Raw genomic sequence first — 18,621 nt, 5'->3', positions numbered from 1 at the left:
AGAAACGATAAAGCTCTGATCACAATGGCCAACGACATAACTGGTAAGTGAAGTTAAGGTGTGACTTCACGGTTTTTTTGGAGGTTGACAAATCTCTCTTGTACCTGTGTTTCTCTTGTCTCAGCCCTTTGTATCAGTTATGTCCAGGATTGAACACTAATGAGATTCAAATTCCTTATGATAAGCATCGCAAAGTGTCCTCATTGGTAAAAAGTCACCAAAACAGACACAATTCTGTCAAATATGAAGTAATATGAAAATGTTAAATAACCCTGCCAAATATAAAGTACTAATTTAAACAGTGCTTGCGTTCAATCCTGGACATTAGTGCGTTGTATAACAATGTTTCTTAAGCCCTGACGTGGTACCAGGTATTGGAATCGCACGCAAGACGCCTGCGTGAGGGGCCAAAACCATAGGGCCATTTATACGAGAAAAATAAGCCGCGGATTGCGCAATCCGCGGCTTCCATAAGACGAGAACTGAACCATTTATACAAGCGCGGCTTATATAAGACGCGAAGTGCTCGTATAAATGGTTCACGGCTTATTCGTGGCTATTGCCTCGCTTTTGTGTTGGTTGTCATAGCAATCGCGGAATTGCGCGAACGAGCGAGCGAGCGCGGGAAAACCTTGTGCTTGCGCAGTGTAAGTTCGCGTCTTACGTAAGCCGTAAACCGCGATACCATTTATACAAGCCGCGATACCATTTATACGAGTGATTTCGCGTCTTATATAAGCCGCGGCTTATTTAGGCTTAGCTCAAAACCGTCGTCTTACACAAACCGCGGCTTATGTTATCCGCGGCTTCTCTATGACGTGAACGGGTTAAAATGCACCATTTATACGGTAAGTTCGCGTCTTATTTAAGCCGCGTCTTGTGTAATCCGCGGCTTATCTTCCAAGTATAAATGGGTGTATTGTTGGTTTGTTTTTTGTGTTGGTTCTCGCCACAGTAGAGTGTCTACAGCCAATGTCAAACCCTGAAGTAGGTACTTAATTGCTCCCAAGGGTTCCTCTATCTTAATAATAAGGAAACACACCGTTTGTATTAGTTTTCGACACAATAACTTGTATACAGTGAAACCTGTTTCATCACTGTTATTACAGTGATGAAGATTTCTTTAGTTGGTTTGCATTTTCTTCTTACAGATGTAGCTGTACTGTAAATTAGCTTGGTTTTTATATGGGAAGGCGACATGAATTTCCATGTGTTTTCATTCATTTTCATTCTGATAATGATTGTTTTATCACTTAGATTTCAGTAAAATCAAGACCAAATGCGAAGAAAAAGGCTTGGATTTAGCTAAGGTTACCATCGAACAAGTTCCTGTCTGTGCAAGCATTGTTGTCAGCTGTATTTCGAATAATACTACCCATGATGCCATTGAACTGTACTTTGAAAGTCCAAGGAACGGCGGGGGTCCTGTGAAGAGAGTAGATTTTATACCCTTTGCCTCTGTGTCAAAACGAGTCTTTATGCGAAGCCATTGTTATGAAAATGCGTTTCATCTATAAGTTCATTTTCATGCAAATCAAACTCATTTTCATAAGAAGCGTTTGGCACGAGCACTCGTTTTGAAACTGAGGCAAAAGGCAACTCGGAATGGCCAATTCTAGCCTATGGTTACGGTTCAGCTATCTTTTGTGGGCAGTTCTTAAGAGACGATAACCATGGCATTGGGATAGCCACACACTGAAATCCTCCCCAAGGAAAAGGTTCTACGTACGGTATAACTCTCTTGTTTTATTTTCTTCGTTCACAGATATAAAAGGAGTGTTAGCTAGCCAGAAAGAAAAACGACATGTCTTAAACCAAGCACGACTGTCAGTCAGAATTTACCATGAGTTTCTAGAAAGCAAGGAAGGCGACGTGCCAGATGATTCAGATGGACTGGGAACTACCACCGGTGGCGCCGATAAAACTCAAGTGAGTCAGCAGTCCGAAATGAAAGGACAAAAACTACACATAGCTGTAGACCCGGATGTAATGGAATTCGTTATGACTTCAGCATTTCGTGATCAACTGAGCAATTCCCTGGCCGCTAAGAAGTGTGAAATTACCTGGACACCGAGCACCAAAGTAGCTGTAATAGTGTACCAGGGAGGAGACAATAGTGATTCGTGGCAGTCCGAGTGCATTGATGAAGTACAAAATTACCTCGTTCAATTTGCAAAACGCGACGTTCAAGTCGACAAGGATTCCTGGAGAGCCGTGGTGGCACAGTTACCCAGTATTCGCGCCTGCCTGGGAGTAGATCCTCCGCTGGTCAAACTTATCGATGATTCATTTGCTGCAAGAATTGTTTCCCTGAGCACAGCTGTAAAGGATTATGAGGAGAAGTTGAGATCTAAATTGGAAGACATATACCGGGAGGAGACCAGAAAAATCTACCTTAAGAAAAAAGTTCCAAATGTTCCAAAAGAACACTTAATTCTGTTGGAGAAGATCAAGTTTGTGGGGAAACTTCAAGAGAACAACAAGGAGCTGGAGATAAAGCTAGACACTAAAGGCGAAGAAATCTATTTCGAAGGTCCTGAGTCACAGTTTACTGAAGCAACGACGAAGTTCCTCAAACAAATGTCGTACATGGTTGAAAAGAACTTGGCTCTACCCGACATCATCTTGGAAGTTTTGGGCTCGGACGAGGGATTAAAGAAAGTGAAAGGTGAGTTGGAAAACAACAATGTGGAGGCAGTGTTCGTCATTGACAAGGACTCCGGTGCCAGAATTGTGAGCACGTCAGCTGCACACTGTGACAAGGCCGAGAGGCTGGTGAACAGGCTGGCGTTGAACGAAAAAGTCCAAGTGAATGATAAGAGCGAATGTTTGTTGAAAACTCCAGAATGGCGTGGGTTATGTGACGAAGTCAACACTGAAACAGCTGTCCGTATCCATCGGAACAACTGGAATGACATTTTCGTCGCTGGGTTCCAGGATGACGTCAAAGAGGTGATGAAGAAGCTTAACACGTTCTTGGAAAACAACTGCATCAGGGAAGAACAGTTTGTATGTTCATCGCCGTTTGTCAGAAAGTATCTTGATGAGTTTCGTCAGGAAGATTTACGCTCCATTGAAAACCAACTGAAAGATTTTGAAGTGAAGATTAAAAAAGGAAAAGGAGATGATGATTTTGACATTTCTGGAAACAGAAAAAGCTTAACAGATGTGAGGAGACAGCTTGAAGCTCTCGAAGAAGATACCGTGTCAAAACATTTTGATGTGAAACAGCCAGGCCTCCAGAGGTACTTTGACTGTGGAAAAGGAGATCGTCTTGTGAAATTAGTGGAAAAGGATCAAAACTGTGCGATACAAGTGCAGATGAATTTTGGCCAAAGCCTAGATGAAAATGATGATGATAAGGATGGTGACGGAGACAGCGGTGGTTTTGGTGATGGTGATGCAGGAGCTGCGGCTGGTGGTGCTGCTGCTGCTGATAGTAGTGCTGCTGCTGATGATGATGATCGTGGTGCTGCTGCTGCTGCTGATTGTGCTGCTGCTGATCGTGATGATGATGATGATGATGACGATAATGATATTGATGATGACAATGAACAAGATGATGATGGTGGCGGTAGTGGTGGTCGTGATGGGGATGACGACGAAGATGAGCATGCTGATAACGGGACTGATCCGTTCACCTTGGTTATGACTAAAGGCCACCACAAAATATCGTGGAGAACTGGAATGATTGAGATGGAGAAGGTGAGTGTTGAGCAAACCTGTGTATTCAGTGTTACTTTTGATTAGTTGTCAATTATAAATCGGTCATTTCAACTGAACTATCAATCAGATTAAAGACATTTACACCCGCATCCAGCGTTACGTGCATAGGCGACATCCTATGCATGTAACACTGAAAGCAGGTGCAAATGCAGTTAGATAACCCATCATGTCCAAACTATCTGTTATGATTCTGCTCTACTATCACACAGTTTAACTCCCTTTAGAATTAGTTCCTTTCAATCCCATTTTAAATCCCGACTTAACTAATCTCCTTTAGTTACAGCACAATCTAGTCCTTAGCTAGTTTTCTTCTTAATCAGGACTATTTCTTTGTCAACGTGTTTCTCAAATACCCTCCAGAACCCGGCTGCTCAAACTCTAATTAAGCAACATAAACCTCAAATTAAAGGAGCTACGTCACGGTTTATGCATCTTGAAAAGTTAAGCCTACATTTTTCAAGTTCGTCGTTTGTAATCCGTGTTAATCCTTAATCCTTACCCATCCTTGTACCTTTTTGGCCGGCTTAGTTTTATCTCTTTGGTGCTTTCTATCTTATTTGTCGTTGTTTTGCTATCCTTTATTTGGTACTTTGCAATTTTAACATGAAGTTTTGTTTTAAACTACGGGCTGATGCATTGGTTTGTTTGGTCGGAGCAACCTCTCAAGCGATTACAAAGGCTGGTGTTTCTCTAATGACACCTCCAAACGCTGGAGACAGTGCTGTCTCTCCTGGTTTTCCATTGACTAATCACGTGATCAACACTTCCTGTGGTCCATGGAATGGTGGCAAAGGGGAGGCGGTAAGCGTATTTTTACCGGTATTCTTACTTTAAACTGATGCTTCACAACGGTGGATGAGTAGGGGTGGCACAGTTGAGAGAACGCTAGCCTCCCACCAATGTGGCCCTTATAGGAATCCCATGTGGGTTGAGTTTTTCTTGAAGGTTCTCGTCCTTGCCCCCTCCAATAGTTTTTTCAGGGAACTCCGCTTTTTCTTCCTTCGCAAAAAATCAACACTCCAAATGCAAACCACAATCACCCACTTTGCTCCGAAGAACGGCTAACGCAACTAACTGACTGGGGGGCTAATTCAACTTTATCAACTTCAAGATGATAACTAGCTAGGCTTCTCTGTCAACTGTGCCTCAGTTCTCGTAAAACTCTGTAGAATCAGTGAGAGGAAAGATATATAGATATAAATGGACTTCTCGCAAAGTACTCATTATATGGTCCACCTTTGAAGTCCACTCTTACAAAATTTCCCTTTTGCTCCAGTCTCTACAGGCCATCGTCCAAAAGTGTCTGCAAAAGGGAGAAGAGCTTGGAGTGAAGTCCATTGCGTTTCCTGTCATAGGAACTGAAAACCTCAGCTTCCCACGGGATGCAGCCTCGAGAATCATGTTAGAAGAAACAATTAGCTTTTGCCAAGCTAACCCTTGGTCTAAAGTGGAGGATATCCGATTCGTTGTGTTCGAGCAAGATCAGGCATTGAATGCTGCCTTCAAACAAGAGATGGACAAATTGAAAGTCAAGCACAAAACCCGCACTCCTGCCTACACTGCGAGTGGGCTGTACAAAAGTATTTGTTCCAAACTTCGAGGACTTAGAAGGGACCGATCAGTCTCAACAAATTTAGACTCAATATCAAATGATACAGATACTGGAATGCTAAGAAAGCGTGAAAGGAGACGAAAGCACCGCCCGAGTCAAGAACACTCCGTACGAATTTTTGTCCTCGGCAAGAACAGTGAAGGCGTGGACAAGGCCGTGGAATCTTTGAAGAGAAGTTTTTCTGAAGCTTGTACCACGGAAAAAGTCGAAAATGAGGTTGTTAGTCAACTTTCTCATAAACAGATTGTCAGACTGAGAAGAAAAGCCGAAGACCGTGACGTCAAACTTGAAGTTGAGGCTGATGTTAATCGCATTGTCTCACGAGGTCAGCCGACTGATGTGTCCGGCATGGTCGGGGAGATCTGGAAAGAGATTAGCAAGAGAACAAAGAAGAACCAGGAGGAAGAACAGGCGCAACTGGTGTCAAGTAACATAGAATGGAGTTACAAAATACGCGGTAGTAAAAAGGTTTTTGATCCCAGAGCAAAAGCGAAGATTGAGATTGCGAGCAGCAAAGCTGCGCCCACAGTTAGAGTATCTTTACGTGGAGAGAAGTTTATCCTTGATCTGAAGTCAAAAACTGGCCGCGGACAACAAACCGGTGAACAAATTACACTGAAGAGAAAGGTGAAGGGAGTTGAAGAAGGTTAGTCACAGTATTGCATCAGTTAGTTTTGCGAAAAACGCTGTTACCATAACCCCTTTTAATAACCCCTTTTAATTGTTTAATGCAGAGGTCCAATGACTAAAATCAACCAATTAGATGGCTCTACTGCTGGCCCAATATTTTCCAAGTTGTTGGACCAAAGTACTGTCCAAGATTTTCCATTCAAAGGCAGTCCATGCTAGAGATTTAGCTGAAAATATGCATATCTACCAGCACCGCGCAATTTTTAAATTTTCCCAAGCCCATTTAAGAATTTTAGAACGGTTTCTTCAAAAAAACGAAGTAACCTCATTTTTCATCAGTTGAAAAAATAACTGATTGTTTTCTCTGTTTCTATTTTGATATACACTGCAAAAAGGTAAAGGTGGTAACCATTTCTGTCTTCAGGAATTCCTCTTCCCAAACACTGGACGAAAATGCCAAGCGCTGACATGACAGTGCACCTGGTTCCACTCTTGAAAACTTCCTCTGAGTATTACGACGTCACGCGCAAGTTCCAGGCTACCGCTGGTGGAGTGCATATTCAGAAAATAGAACGAATTCCGAATCCTCATCTTTGCCAGTGTTACATGGTAAGAAAACAAAAGATGGACAAAGACATTGGTGGGAGTAGTGAACGGCAGTTGTTTCATGGAACCGACGCTAAAAATGTCAGCCACATTTACACTCAAGGATTTAACAGAAGCTTATGTGGGGCCCATGGTAAGTGGTTACGCTATTGCTTTGGAAGGTGAGGTGGTTGTGTAACGAATGTAACAGTTATGATAGAGCGAGATTTGCAATTTATCTGGGTCGTGCATCGAAGTCTAATTACAATTTGCAGTAAGGGAGAAGAACCAGACCAGCTGGAGAAAAAAACCTCAGCAGGTCTAGAATTTGAACAAGGACCACAATGGTCGAAGGCGAGCACTCTCACAATTGCGCAATCCATGATCCCGAGTGAAACAGAGACAATAATGAAAGAATCCCCGTGGACCATTATTAGAAAGATATTTAGAGCTTGCACCGGGTTATTTTTGTTCGTTGCTACGACCGCGCGGTCATCCCTTAAAAGAAACAGTAACATGCCGTCAGTCTAAATTCTCAGTCTGGTGTCGATATTAAGATAGCCATACAATTTGAGACACAACTGACAATGGATTGAAATAATTTTAATTGGAAGAGGTCACATATGAAAGACCTGTTCTCTCCCTCTTTATTTCCTTGGGCCACGTATTTCAAGCGAGTAAATTACAGAAATATCCACTCTTTCTGATCGTAGTTACCTTTTTCCGATTGTATAAAATTAAGCTTTAGTTTTTATTCATTTGTCACAGTCGAACCTTTCCATACAGACACCTCTCTAATACAGACACCGCTCTAATACGGATAGTTTCCTATGTATCGACAAAATTCACATACCGGCATTTCCTGTAAAAAAAAAAAAAACCTCTATAACAAAGACCCTCTCTAAAACGGACAACGGACACTACATCTCGGCCATAGGGAGCAAATTCATACAACTGTTAACCTCTTTATTACGGACACTCCGGAGACAAAGTGTCGATAATTTGAGGTATGTACCATTTCCTGTCGGCTGTTACACAAACATTGACACTTTATCATTCAGATTCAGAAATTCACAGGGCACTCACTTTGGACCTGATTGTAGTTCCTAAACGCTCTAAACTGTCAGAAGAGTCTTAAAAGTGACTTCATCATAGTGACCTTTTCAATATGGGCACCTCTCTAACACAGACACTTCGCTCTATCCTTTCGGTGTCCGTATTAGAGAGGTTCGACTGCCATGCTGTTATTTGTTGGAATCTTTCGCCTCACTAACACTTTGTGTTTCTTTTTAGGAACTAGATTTGGACAAGGTACTTATTTTGCAAGAGACGCCTCTTACTCACTTGGTTACGCAAGGATGGGAGATGCCGGGGGTCGCTACATGTACCTTGCCCGGGTCCTGGTCGGGCAGTATTGCGTAGGCAACTCTACATTGAAAGTGCCTCCCCCAAAGAACCTTTCAAGACCAGAGATATTGTATGAATCAGTGGTTGATAATCGAGTAAATCCGTCTATTTTTGTTGTATTTTACGACAATCAGTGTTATCCGGAATACCTTATAACTATGCAACGGTAGACGAAATATTTCTTTGTCAATGCTCTTCGTAGGAAATGATGTGTACACGTTGTTCCGCCAGAGAATATAATATCTGACACAAAATTAAATTGTAGATTAAAATGTGATATTTTTACATGCAGAATGATGTAACAAGGAATTCAAACTCAAAATGTACTTAGATCAGGAAGTCTGTATACGACAATCTTGACCGTGGTCGTGAGAACAGACCGAACGCAGTCAAGCTCGGTTGATAAGATGTTTATTACATGGCCAAACAAGACTACAATTCGCTGAAAGTCGCTTTATGCAGCCGGTTCATAGTCGCTGCCGTTTTGCTTGCGAACTGGGATGAAAACTTTTGGTCAGAAGAAGGTCGAACTCACTGACTGGTTTATTTTTTAATTTTTCTAGCTTCTAATATTACCTTGGTCTTGTAGTGAGTATTTTTAATTTCTGGACTACTTACAAAAATTTCTCAATTTCGTATCCTAGACCGCGGGCAATATCGATTTTGGCCCATCACATTTGTGAAATTTGGTACTAGTTACCAGTCCTTACGAGACACGGCCACATAATATCGCTTGATGTGATTTTGTGTACCAACTCAGGATTCGGGTTGGCAAGTTTCTTTACGCGAAAAATATTTTGAATTTTTTGTTTTCAAAATTAAAAAGCAACCAGCATAATTTTACGATGGGCCCAGATTGGTTATCACCCCATGGACAAACCAGCAGACTAAGCAGAACGCAAATGAGGAGAAAGAGAAATCAAATGTACATAATGTCCTTATTCCATTGGTTTGGCATCTTTAAAGGAGCTAAGTCACAGTTTGCGCATTTGAAACGTATAGGCCATATTTTTCAAGCTCTTCATTTGTAATCCGTGTTAATCTTCTCCATCCTTAAACATCCTTGTTCTTTTATGGTTTATTATTTTTTCCTTGGTGTATTTCTATCTTAGTAAACTGTTATTTCCTTCAATTGAAAGGTGATTTTGTACGTGGCCAGAACAACTCAAAATATCGTGACTAAGCTCCTTTAATTCCATGGGTGGCTTATCCCACTAATACGAATAACTTATCAGGTACTTTTTACAACAACTAGGGCGAAAATGGTTTAAATGTCACGAGGTAATTTTACATAGTCAGTAAACTAGTACCAATACACTCACGTTTCAAACTCAGGGTAGTTATAGTTAAGTTGCGTTCAAGCATATGTCAAGTGTTTGAACAAAGTTCAACATTATCTTGTCATAATGAAAGGCTTTGTCACTTTTCGCTTAGGAAAGTAAGGAATAACTGTAAGGCTGCTTCTAGAAACTTTAGATTTAAAATTTGATTAACAAGTAAACTCTGTAAGGATATTTATAAATTTCTAGCATTTTTATAGGAAAAATATGTCGCTTCTCTTTGGCTACAATTATAAGTTATAATTAATTACTTTAACTGGAAACACCGGGCTTAACTCTTAATGACTGCCTTACGATAGAATGATGGGGGAAAAATTCCACCTCTATAACAATGCCAGAAAGACAAACACTATATGCAATTTTTTATCTAATACGTGTGGATTTTAGGTGTATAATGTTAATTAAAGGCAATGAAATTGGTTGTTTCTTTTTGTTACATTTATCAGAGAGTCGATCGGAAATGAGTTGAAATGGATGCTGGTGTAACACCTGACGCGTGAGTGACGTCCATCGAAAACCTGTTTTAACCGGTTGAACAACCTCGAGGGAGAGCGGGAATAAATGAGAGACGAAGTGAAAAAAGTCGAGTGACATTGAGGCCTCTAAGCTTTTTTCCAGTCATAAGAATGCATTTGTCAGAAAGTATTCAGTATTCCACAATTTTGAGAGGTACAATGGTGTAATCTCAGATCCAGTGATACAGTAAAAACCTGCATATAAGAACCTTGAGGCTGAAATTTGGCATTGAAATACCCAAAAATGTAAGAACTTGTTCAACCTGGCAAAGAAAAATATATGGGTTCTTATACAGAAAAATCACTCCAACTTTGATAGTCTAAATTCTGGATTTTAATTGTGTGAGAAACTTCTGACAAAAAGTTATTGTGTATATATTGTTTCTTTGCAAACAACGCAAGCAGTTTTGTTGTTGAAAATACAAGTGCTAAAATTAATTATTATGCATAAAAAGTACAATATTTCTGCGAATGCTTCCACTAGGACAACCACTGAAAATTAGGAACCTATTAACAACCTAATTAGCCTGAATTGTGAAAAACGACCCTAAAATATAACGGTTTGGTTTTAAAACTAATTAAAATTTAGGACGTTTTCTGGATCTTTAATAAAGTCAACTCGGCTACCTTGTTACCTTCTGGCTGAAAAGCTGGCAGACAATCAACAAATATCAGCCGTTTCAGTAAAGGTATCCCAAGCTCCTTGGGAGCCGTGAGCATTATGCATACGGCGGCAGCTCCCGCTGTACGAGCGGCTGCCAAAACTGAGCTGTCCAACCGAAACCACACGACAATAGCGTTTTTCTTTCGCAGCTAATAAAAATAAAGACAATGCTTAAGTTGCTTTGGTCTCTTCTAATAGTAAACTTGAGAATTCTGGGTTTAATTTGACGAGGAACAGCATATTTTGTTCAAAATAAGACAACTATTATCCTACGTGGCGACACTCCACGAACTACGAGCGAGTTACCATCCCCGACGACGGCCACCCATTTTGGACCCCAAATTAGAGGTATTTTTCACTTTTTACAATTCGATATGGTTTTTGGAATTGTAAATCCCTTTCCGTGAATATTTAATGCCATCTCCAGTAAGAAAAATTGCCTGATTTCAATGCCTTTCGTATTAACTTACATTGACATCAGGACAGTAAAGTTTTTGCCGCCTGCTGAATCACCCGTATCTCCTGTTCTAAATGGGTTAAACCCACCTTCTCTAAATTTAGTACTAAGGGTGGCAGCCATGTTAGATGATCATCTGTGCCAGCTAACATGACAATGGCTGCTGTTACTAGGGATCTGACCAATCATCGTTTAGATTAGAATTTCCCAATCTAAATCCAACATGGCAGATAAAAAAGATGGTGATTACAGAAGTCATGATCCCCTTTCTAATACTCAACTTACCCGCCACTTTGATTTTTTTCTTGGTTATGTTCTCAACTGATCTTAGAGCGCTTGAAATTACTGATGCCTTCTCTCCTTTTAGATTGACAAAGAATTTCAATAAGCAAGTCCCGAAGCGCGCGAGTATTCGCTTTTCGTTCTTGGATCACTGAAGTAGTGTGTTATTGTTTATCTCTTATCACTTTTAAGTGGTATCGAATGTATGTTATTTAGACAAACAACGATCGACAAGAAAATAATAGACTTTCGACTTTCTACTCCTTGCTTGTGAACGTGCCATTTTTATTTTTTATTGACCGTTTAATACGAATTGGAAATGTGGTCAAATGTCATTGCGTAATCGCCCGATTTGTGGAAAATTGTGAAATCAACATCCAAGAAGGTCTAACTTCATTTGACTTCTGCCGTATTATTTCTGTTCCCTTTTTCGATATTTCATTATCGTGCTATTATGGCAAGCAAAAATACTAAGCCACGTGTTCAAACATATAGTTTGTTAACCGACTTCCAAAAGCATATTCCCAAGCGACATTTCGATAATGGAATGGTCGGTATTGGCCGCCAGTACCAGGAGATGGTAACGCGTGTAGCCGAAGAAACTAATCTTACAAGGGATAAAGTTGAGATGAGGTTATAGACTTACACCTTGTCTTATAGACCTAGATATATCTTGCTACAACATTTAAGAGAGGGCTGCTTCTAATTTTGGCTGACCTCGCTTAGGCAGGAAATGCTCACGCCATTCAGTCGTGAGCATGATGCAGTGCGGGTGTTATTTACATTAACTTGTAGTGAAAACGGCCATCAATATGTGTATTATAAACTGAGAAATATGTTCTATAAACTGAAAATGAAGGCTAGATAAGATGTTTCAATGTTGGCGATGTGAAATAGGTAAATAGGTAAATAAAAATCTTTGATGTTTCTTTTATCACCTGTCACGCTACATTCCACATGTGTCACGAAACCTTCTTCATTTAGTTTTAAAATGAAAATAGCTAGAACGAGTAAATATTACAAAGCTTTTGACATAGCCTTCTGATTAGAGCAAGATATACAATGGAAAGTGGTAGAAGGACTTTCTTCTGCGGTTTTTTGGTCCCTTCGGAGGCCGGTGTTAGCTTTTGTTTGCTTGTTTTCGTTCTGAACATTGGGGAAGTGAAAGTTATTAACAATGGTGTTAATGGCAGGGAAGGCTCAAAGTTTTCTTAGGTTTTTGATGGACAAATTTAAAGGCTTCATTGTATACATGTATTACTGACATCCAGTCTCGTATCTGCATGGAACCCCCCCCCCCCCCCCCCCGCGGGAAGGTTACTCCCAGAATGAAATTGGAAGTTGTTACGACGACCACTGACCCTCTGCTATTGATCTCAGATGTTCCTCCCTTCAAATAGATTATCATAATTTTTTCAAACGTATTTCATTTCGAATGAGTATTAAAAAAATGATCACGTGATACAGATTGGGAAGCTTTTCTTTGAAATGACTTCTAAAGGAATCTTTTCATGGAAGTAACGGCGAAAAACGCGACAAAGCGTTCAGTAGGTTACTATAAATAACTTTCCTTCCTAGTAGTGAGACTTCGTCGGGATCAAACTTCAAGATACAAAGATGGAACTTATCTGACGCTAAACCTTTGTAGTTTAAAGTACGTTCCCACTATAGGGTGTGACCATCAAGACACCCACGAGAAATACGTGCGTTAGGAATTAAAATGTGCAATGTAATTGGGCTCACGGATTTAATTTCCACCGCGACCAGATAATGACGGGAGATATGGCCACGCCTTAAAGATTCAGAGACTGACGGTAAGAGAAACACTGAGTCCGAGCCTTGTTTCACTTGGATTATACAGGCTTTGTCGTATTGGACCTAAAATGCCAGCTAGGGTAGGGAAACTAGAGTTGTTATTATCTTTTTCTTTTTCCTACCCTAGTCTTCTTGGTCAAATAGTGTCACGTGAACAGTGTCCTACACCGCCTGATTCTTCTCTAAAAGTCATCTTGGAGTAAATTTTTGCTAAATGTGATGCGCGGGAGTGGAAGCTTCTTTTAGAGGATCGCGAAAAAAAGCCCAATATAAAACAATACAGTCGAACCTATATATTAATAACGGCCCTGTGGTACACGGCCACCCTCTATTAAGCGGCCAGTTTTCAAAGTCTCGATTTTTCGCTCATGCAAACGCTGTATTTGTTACCTGTATTAGACGGCCACCTCTATTGAGCGGCCGCGGCCACCCTGTAGCATTAGTACTACGTTTGCCTTTCTTTGTTATTTTCACCTGTATTAAGCGGCCACCCTGAACCTAACAACTACGAATTGACTGAATGAGATATTTTGTTGTGAACTGTAATTCCTAGAAATACAGTGCTGTATACCGAAGAAGCGTAGAGGACAATTTAGAGTAAATTTACAATTTACACAGCACTTTTACACCAGGTTACGTATGTTATACTGTTAAGTTACAAGTTTGACACTGAACCTTGTTTAAAGTATTGATGGCTTCATAGTGTTGATTGTCCTATTGTTTCCTTACATGAAGTGTTTTTGTATGATACGCCATTAAAATTGACATTAAATTCTACCATTAATGACCGCTGTTCCTGTCGATAATACAAAGAGCACTCGTTTAACATTATATTTACATTAATTTCTCATACTTACATAATCACTGAATACAAGAAGAAAACATTGCGTTGGATAACCTTAAGTTACTTTACATTTAATGATTAGGAATTACTTTAATTATAATGAAAATTTTGAAACTAACAAGAAAGTGGAGGAGACATCTTTTGTTTCTCATATTATTTATGCTTCGATATGTTCGATTCTGTATTAAAGTGAGATTTTGTTTGCAAAATCAGCAAGTAAGATTGAACAAGTACGCAACTTGTTAGTGTAGATGTAGTATTTCATGAAAAACAGCGTGTGGTTAAATTTCTTCGTTACATTTTTTCCAAATGGTTCAGATGTTACACCGAACAGTTTTTCTCCCCTGATGTGCGGATCGAAGTGAGTTCCAAGTCCTACAGTGGTTTATACTTGCATGTATTTCTTCCTCAGTGTGCACGCTTGATGTATCACGTTGCCTAACGTTGCGGCCTGAGGTAAACTTGTGCCCAGTAAGGATGGGCAATAATAATCCACCCCACCCCCCTCCCCCCCCCCCCCCCCACACACACACACACATACCCTTAAGCTTTATGTTTCTTTTTCAGACCAGCAAAAATGCCGACAATGTTTTCCTCAAGCGGTCATATACAGTAGTCGAACCTGAATATAAGCGGCCACCCTCGGGACTTAAAGGTGGCCGCTTAATACAAGATCACTAAAAATGCTACTGCGGTGGGCGTGGTCTAAAGGTAGTAATTATAGATTGTTCACTGTATAATTTATTGTAAGTAGAGGAATGTTAAGAAGATAATTACTAGATTGTAAATAATGGAGCTGAGAGAAAGAATAAATAAATAAATAAAAATAGGGCTTGGTACCTCATACATTAACTTCACCAGCAGTTTATAATTACTCTCAAAAATTGGGGTGGCGAATGGTCCTTTAAAAACCCATGGTCTCGCAAAACTTTCGCCAAATTTCACGGGTCTCGCAGTGTCGTTTTTTAGCGCTTATGTGCGTCTCGCAGTCTCGATTTTTTTTCAAGGCTAAGAAAGTCGTTAAGTACCGATTTGCTTATTTTTTTATAAAGTTAAATGACATCACAACATCTTAGAACCTGAACGTTTTGAGTTCGCATTTAAAACACTTTGAAGTCTCGGTCTCGCAATTGAAGAGATCAAAATGTCTCGGGCTCGCAAAGAAAAACGCTAACCTCGTCGTCTCGCAAAGTCTCGCATTCACCATTCGCCACCCCTAAAAATGGCCGGTGACCCCCTCTTCTCTTGTCATAGATCACTTCCCTACCTGATTTTCTGTATTTTAACAAGAAACGGGAATTTGAAATCATATGGGAGGCGAGGGGATATGGAAAAAATTCGCGCGTTTTTTTTTTTTCATTTTACCTTTGGGGATGCCGGAGAAGGGATGTTGAAACTCCGAATTGACCATTAGAGTCATTACAGAGTGAAATTAACTAAAAGTTTCCTTTTTACGTTAATACCTTTTTAATACATCTGTCTAAAATTACCACCTTCTAATATACCTATAAATAATAGATAAGAATTTTAACCACCTCGTCATATTTTTGTGTTTCCCCTACAAACACTAAAAGAAGCCCCCAAATGATGAGACTGTCATGTTGAACTGAAAGAGCGAGGTCCGATAGGACTGTGATCTGATCAGTCCTGCTCCGGGGTGTGTGTGTGGTGGGGGGGGAGGGGGGGGGAAGGGGCGGGGACGGCCGAGGGCGGAAGAGGGGAATCTTGACTGCGGCCAATACTGACCGAGCTCGGTTAATGATATGTTTTATTATATGGCCAAACAAGAAAACTTCAGCTCGCTGAAAGTTGCTTACTGCAGCCGGTTCGTAGTCGCTGGCATTTTGGTTGTAAATTGCGATGAAAATTTTGGTCAAAAGAAGGTTGAACTCATTGACAGGTATGTATTTAATTTCTCAACCCTTTTAGCTGACTGACAAAATTTCTTACAGGCTCTTAGTCTTGAATTTACATTTTACTTTCGGACTGCAAAAACTCCTAAATTTCGCATTCAGCTGGTCCAGGTTTTTCGAAAGATGGATAATTATAACGCTCTTCACGGGATAAATCACTATTCAGCCGATAGCGCAGTTTGTTTTGTTAACACTTATCCACTGGAAAGCGATTTATCCGGTGGATAACTTTATCCAGCCTTTGAACAACTGGGGCCTGGTGTTTTGATTGCCTGAGTTGAATTTACAGTTACCAAAGTTTAATTTGCTTGTGTTATTCACCCTTTTTCTCTTCGTCGTTTGGGCTCCTCTATTTAGTATTTTTAGCACAAACAAGTTCTAACGATTTTGAAAAATATAAAAGAAGAAACCGACACAACGTAGGATGATTTTTTTTGAAGGTGTACCATATTTCGGTCGGTCAAACCAGCCTTCTTCGGGTACAATGAGAATTTTACATGGGGACGTGTTTTTACGTAGCATATTTTCGTAATACCGGAAATACGTAAGACTTATTGACAGTGTCAACGATTTTGTATTTTGTTTACAACATTCTCATGGCGAAAGCAAAAGGTAGAGCGATTTAGATGCCAGTCTACATATGGAAGCATCTAGACTGCGGTCAATATCGATTTTAGCCAATCATATTCGGGAAATTGGTGGTTTCCAGTCCTTGCGAAACACGGCCTGGAGTGCTCGTCATACCTTTTACGGGTTAAAAACGCGGTTTTGGTGCCTCTTAGAGTGTTTAGGCTCAAAAGGTCCACAGCGGGAACTTTTGCGGTTTAAGGTATCGACTTAAAAAATGTGACAGGAGATGTGTTGTGTAAGAATTGGAACTTCTTATAGGGGAGAAAGAAATTTCAAGCCACGCCCACAAAACAGGATCTTGGTGCCTCTTAGGGGTTCTTTTCTTATGGTCTTATGGTCCGTCTTTAGTCCCCCACCCCCTGGGAACACGGCCAAATGATAAATAACCTAAAGGCGTAACTTGGGATAAGGTAGAAGGGGTGGGCTAGGAACCAAACGTTAACCTACCTTGTCTGCACCAGTATGTATTAGCAAGAACCAGGAGATAATGATCATATTCTCTTGCAAGAGTGGATGTTTTAGTATGGATCTATTGTGTTTTTTTTTTTTTGTTTGTTTTTTGTTTTTTGTTTTTTTTTTTTTGCCAGCAGTGTGAAAAGGTTTGACTAATCCTGCGGTTGTTTTGACATGTCAGCCATAGGCTTAAATTATTGTCCGTTAATCACGTATGACCAATAAAGGGCACATGACTATTCGGAAATTATCTGCCAAAAATAAACCGGAGTTAATCTTTGAAGTGTGAGTCAGCAGTGCGCAGTTTGCTCCGGTCCTCCACGCGCTTTCCTTTACTTTAGGCGTTAAAAGTCAGGGGCGCTTATGAAGAGAAGGGACAAAGCGGTGATAAGGTGATACTCAATTAAGCCGGCAGACACACAAGAAGGTAGGAACTCTATCATTTATTACAAGGTGTCTGGATGGTGTTTAATTTTAACTCATAGCTGAGAATTGGTCAAAATTTAAGCCGCTGTTAGCTGTTGACGCACTTTTAAACTAATGGTTGAGATCTGAGATATACCAGCATTCTGCTGATCAGAGATAAAATTTTAATCTATATCATCCATTACTCATGAGATTATGTTTGTGTTTTGATGTCTGAACTAGCGATGGCCATGATCTCATCATCGATTTTTAAGACGTTGATTATTTTCCGTTATCTTCAGTGCACGCCAGATTTTGCAATAAGCAGATCAGATCGAGTGGCAGGGGATTAAACTAGATAAAAACGTAAATCAGCCAGTATAGTGCGCGCAAATTAGCGATTAATTAATGCCTTACTTTTTTTCATAAATTTCTTACATTCCCAAGAATAATGAATTTTTCCTTGCGTGAAGCCCCTGGCGCGGCCCACGTACGTTCTGGAACTTTTCAGGGTAAACTGATTTTCAATATTGTAAGACAATGGCGTTGATGCAACACTGCATTCTCATTCTCAGAACCAAGATAACAGAACAAACGAATTTATACCACACAGTGAAGAGAATTGATATCTTAAAATTGAGAATGAGAGGGTTGCGCCTCGTTGGCTATCTATATTATCTGATATCCAACGCCAGCTCGTGGAATAATTTTTAAACTAGTCGTAATCGTAGATTTAAGAGTGCGTCCGAGTTTTGTTAGGATTTGTATGTTAAAAAAGCAACAATTCTTGCAACAGCATTTTCTGCCTGAGCTGTTAGGTAGGCGTGAAATTGGCTTCCCTTCAGCAGGGGCGAAAACAAAATGAATCGGATCGCAAACGCGTGCATACGAGAGGGTTTGTTCTCGTTTATACAGGTATTACGTAATGTTAGTATGAAAGAACAATCAAATTTCTGGACTTAATTTAGAAATACGTCCTATTTTTAAGTCTTTAAATGAAGACAGCTGAATTACACATCCTTCACAACATTGTTTTGATGGTAGTTTAATTAAACTAATTGGTTTCACGCACTCAACTTTCATTGGCTTTCGTTTTAACCTTTATGGACCGATAGCTTGAACAATTCATCTCTGCGTGCAAAGTCCATCGAAGTCACGTTCGCAGCTTTAGCAGCTAAAAAAGAAAACCTTAGTACTTACGAAAACCTGAAAACAAATCTAGCTTCAACAAAATCAAAACCATGACTGCCGAGTGCCGGTGCAGTGCTCTATCAACTTAGCTATCAAGCAGGGTGGGAGTTTGACTAGTGAATATACGAAATATCACATCTTTGAACTACAGA

The 18,621-nt window shown here is 40.2% G+C and overlaps 2 protein-coding genes across 3 annotated transcripts in view; both read left to right on the top strand.

Annotated features, from left to right (window-relative positions):
* The window catches only part of LOC110055759 (uncharacterized), a 21,286-nt gene extending 11,565 nt beyond the window's left edge, over positions 1 to 9,721 (top strand). Inside the window, exons 3-10 of the mRNA XM_089272216.1 lie at positions 1 to 43; positions 1,258 to 1,462; positions 1,719 to 3,505; positions 3,560 to 3,705; positions 4,255 to 4,527; positions 5,003 to 5,984; positions 6,393 to 6,707; positions 7,847 to 9,721. The exon at positions 1 to 43 is cut by the window's left edge and continues 1,172 nt beyond it. Of these exons, the coding sequence (XP_089128342.1) occupies positions 1 to 43; positions 1,258 to 1,462; positions 1,719 to 3,505; positions 3,560 to 3,705; positions 4,255 to 4,527; positions 5,003 to 5,984; positions 6,393 to 6,707; positions 7,847 to 8,130 (4,035 nt within the window). The 3' untranslated portion in view covers positions 8,131 to 9,721. The remainder of the gene's footprint in view (positions 44 to 1,257; positions 1,463 to 1,718; positions 3,506 to 3,559; positions 3,706 to 4,254; positions 4,528 to 5,002; positions 5,985 to 6,392; positions 6,708 to 7,846) is intronic.
* LOC110055743 (uncharacterized) overlaps positions 1 to 18,621 on the top strand; it is a 183,676-nt gene that overhangs the window by 145,443 nt on the left and 19,612 nt on the right. The window contains exon 1 of one of the 2 annotated variants that reach the window (XM_089298992.1): positions 17,082 to 17,300. The exons of the other annotated variant lie outside the window; for it this stretch is intronic. The gene's annotated coding sequence lies outside the window, so the exon portion shown is untranslated. Of the gene's footprint in view, positions 1 to 17,081; positions 17,301 to 18,621 lie in introns of those variants that run through there. 2 annotated transcript variants of the gene reach the window in all.

The sequence above is a fragment of the Orbicella faveolata genome, unplaced genomic scaffold (genome assembly GCF_042242905.1).
Source record: "Orbicella faveolata isolate gen_17 unplaced genomic scaffold, um_ofav_v1 contig_34, whole genome shotgun sequence".
NCBI lineage: Eukaryota > Metazoa > Cnidaria > Anthozoa > Scleractinia > Merulinidae > Orbicella > Orbicella faveolata.
Note: the sequence above shows the minus strand (reverse complement) of the source record. Positions and strands in the feature narration are given on the sequence as shown.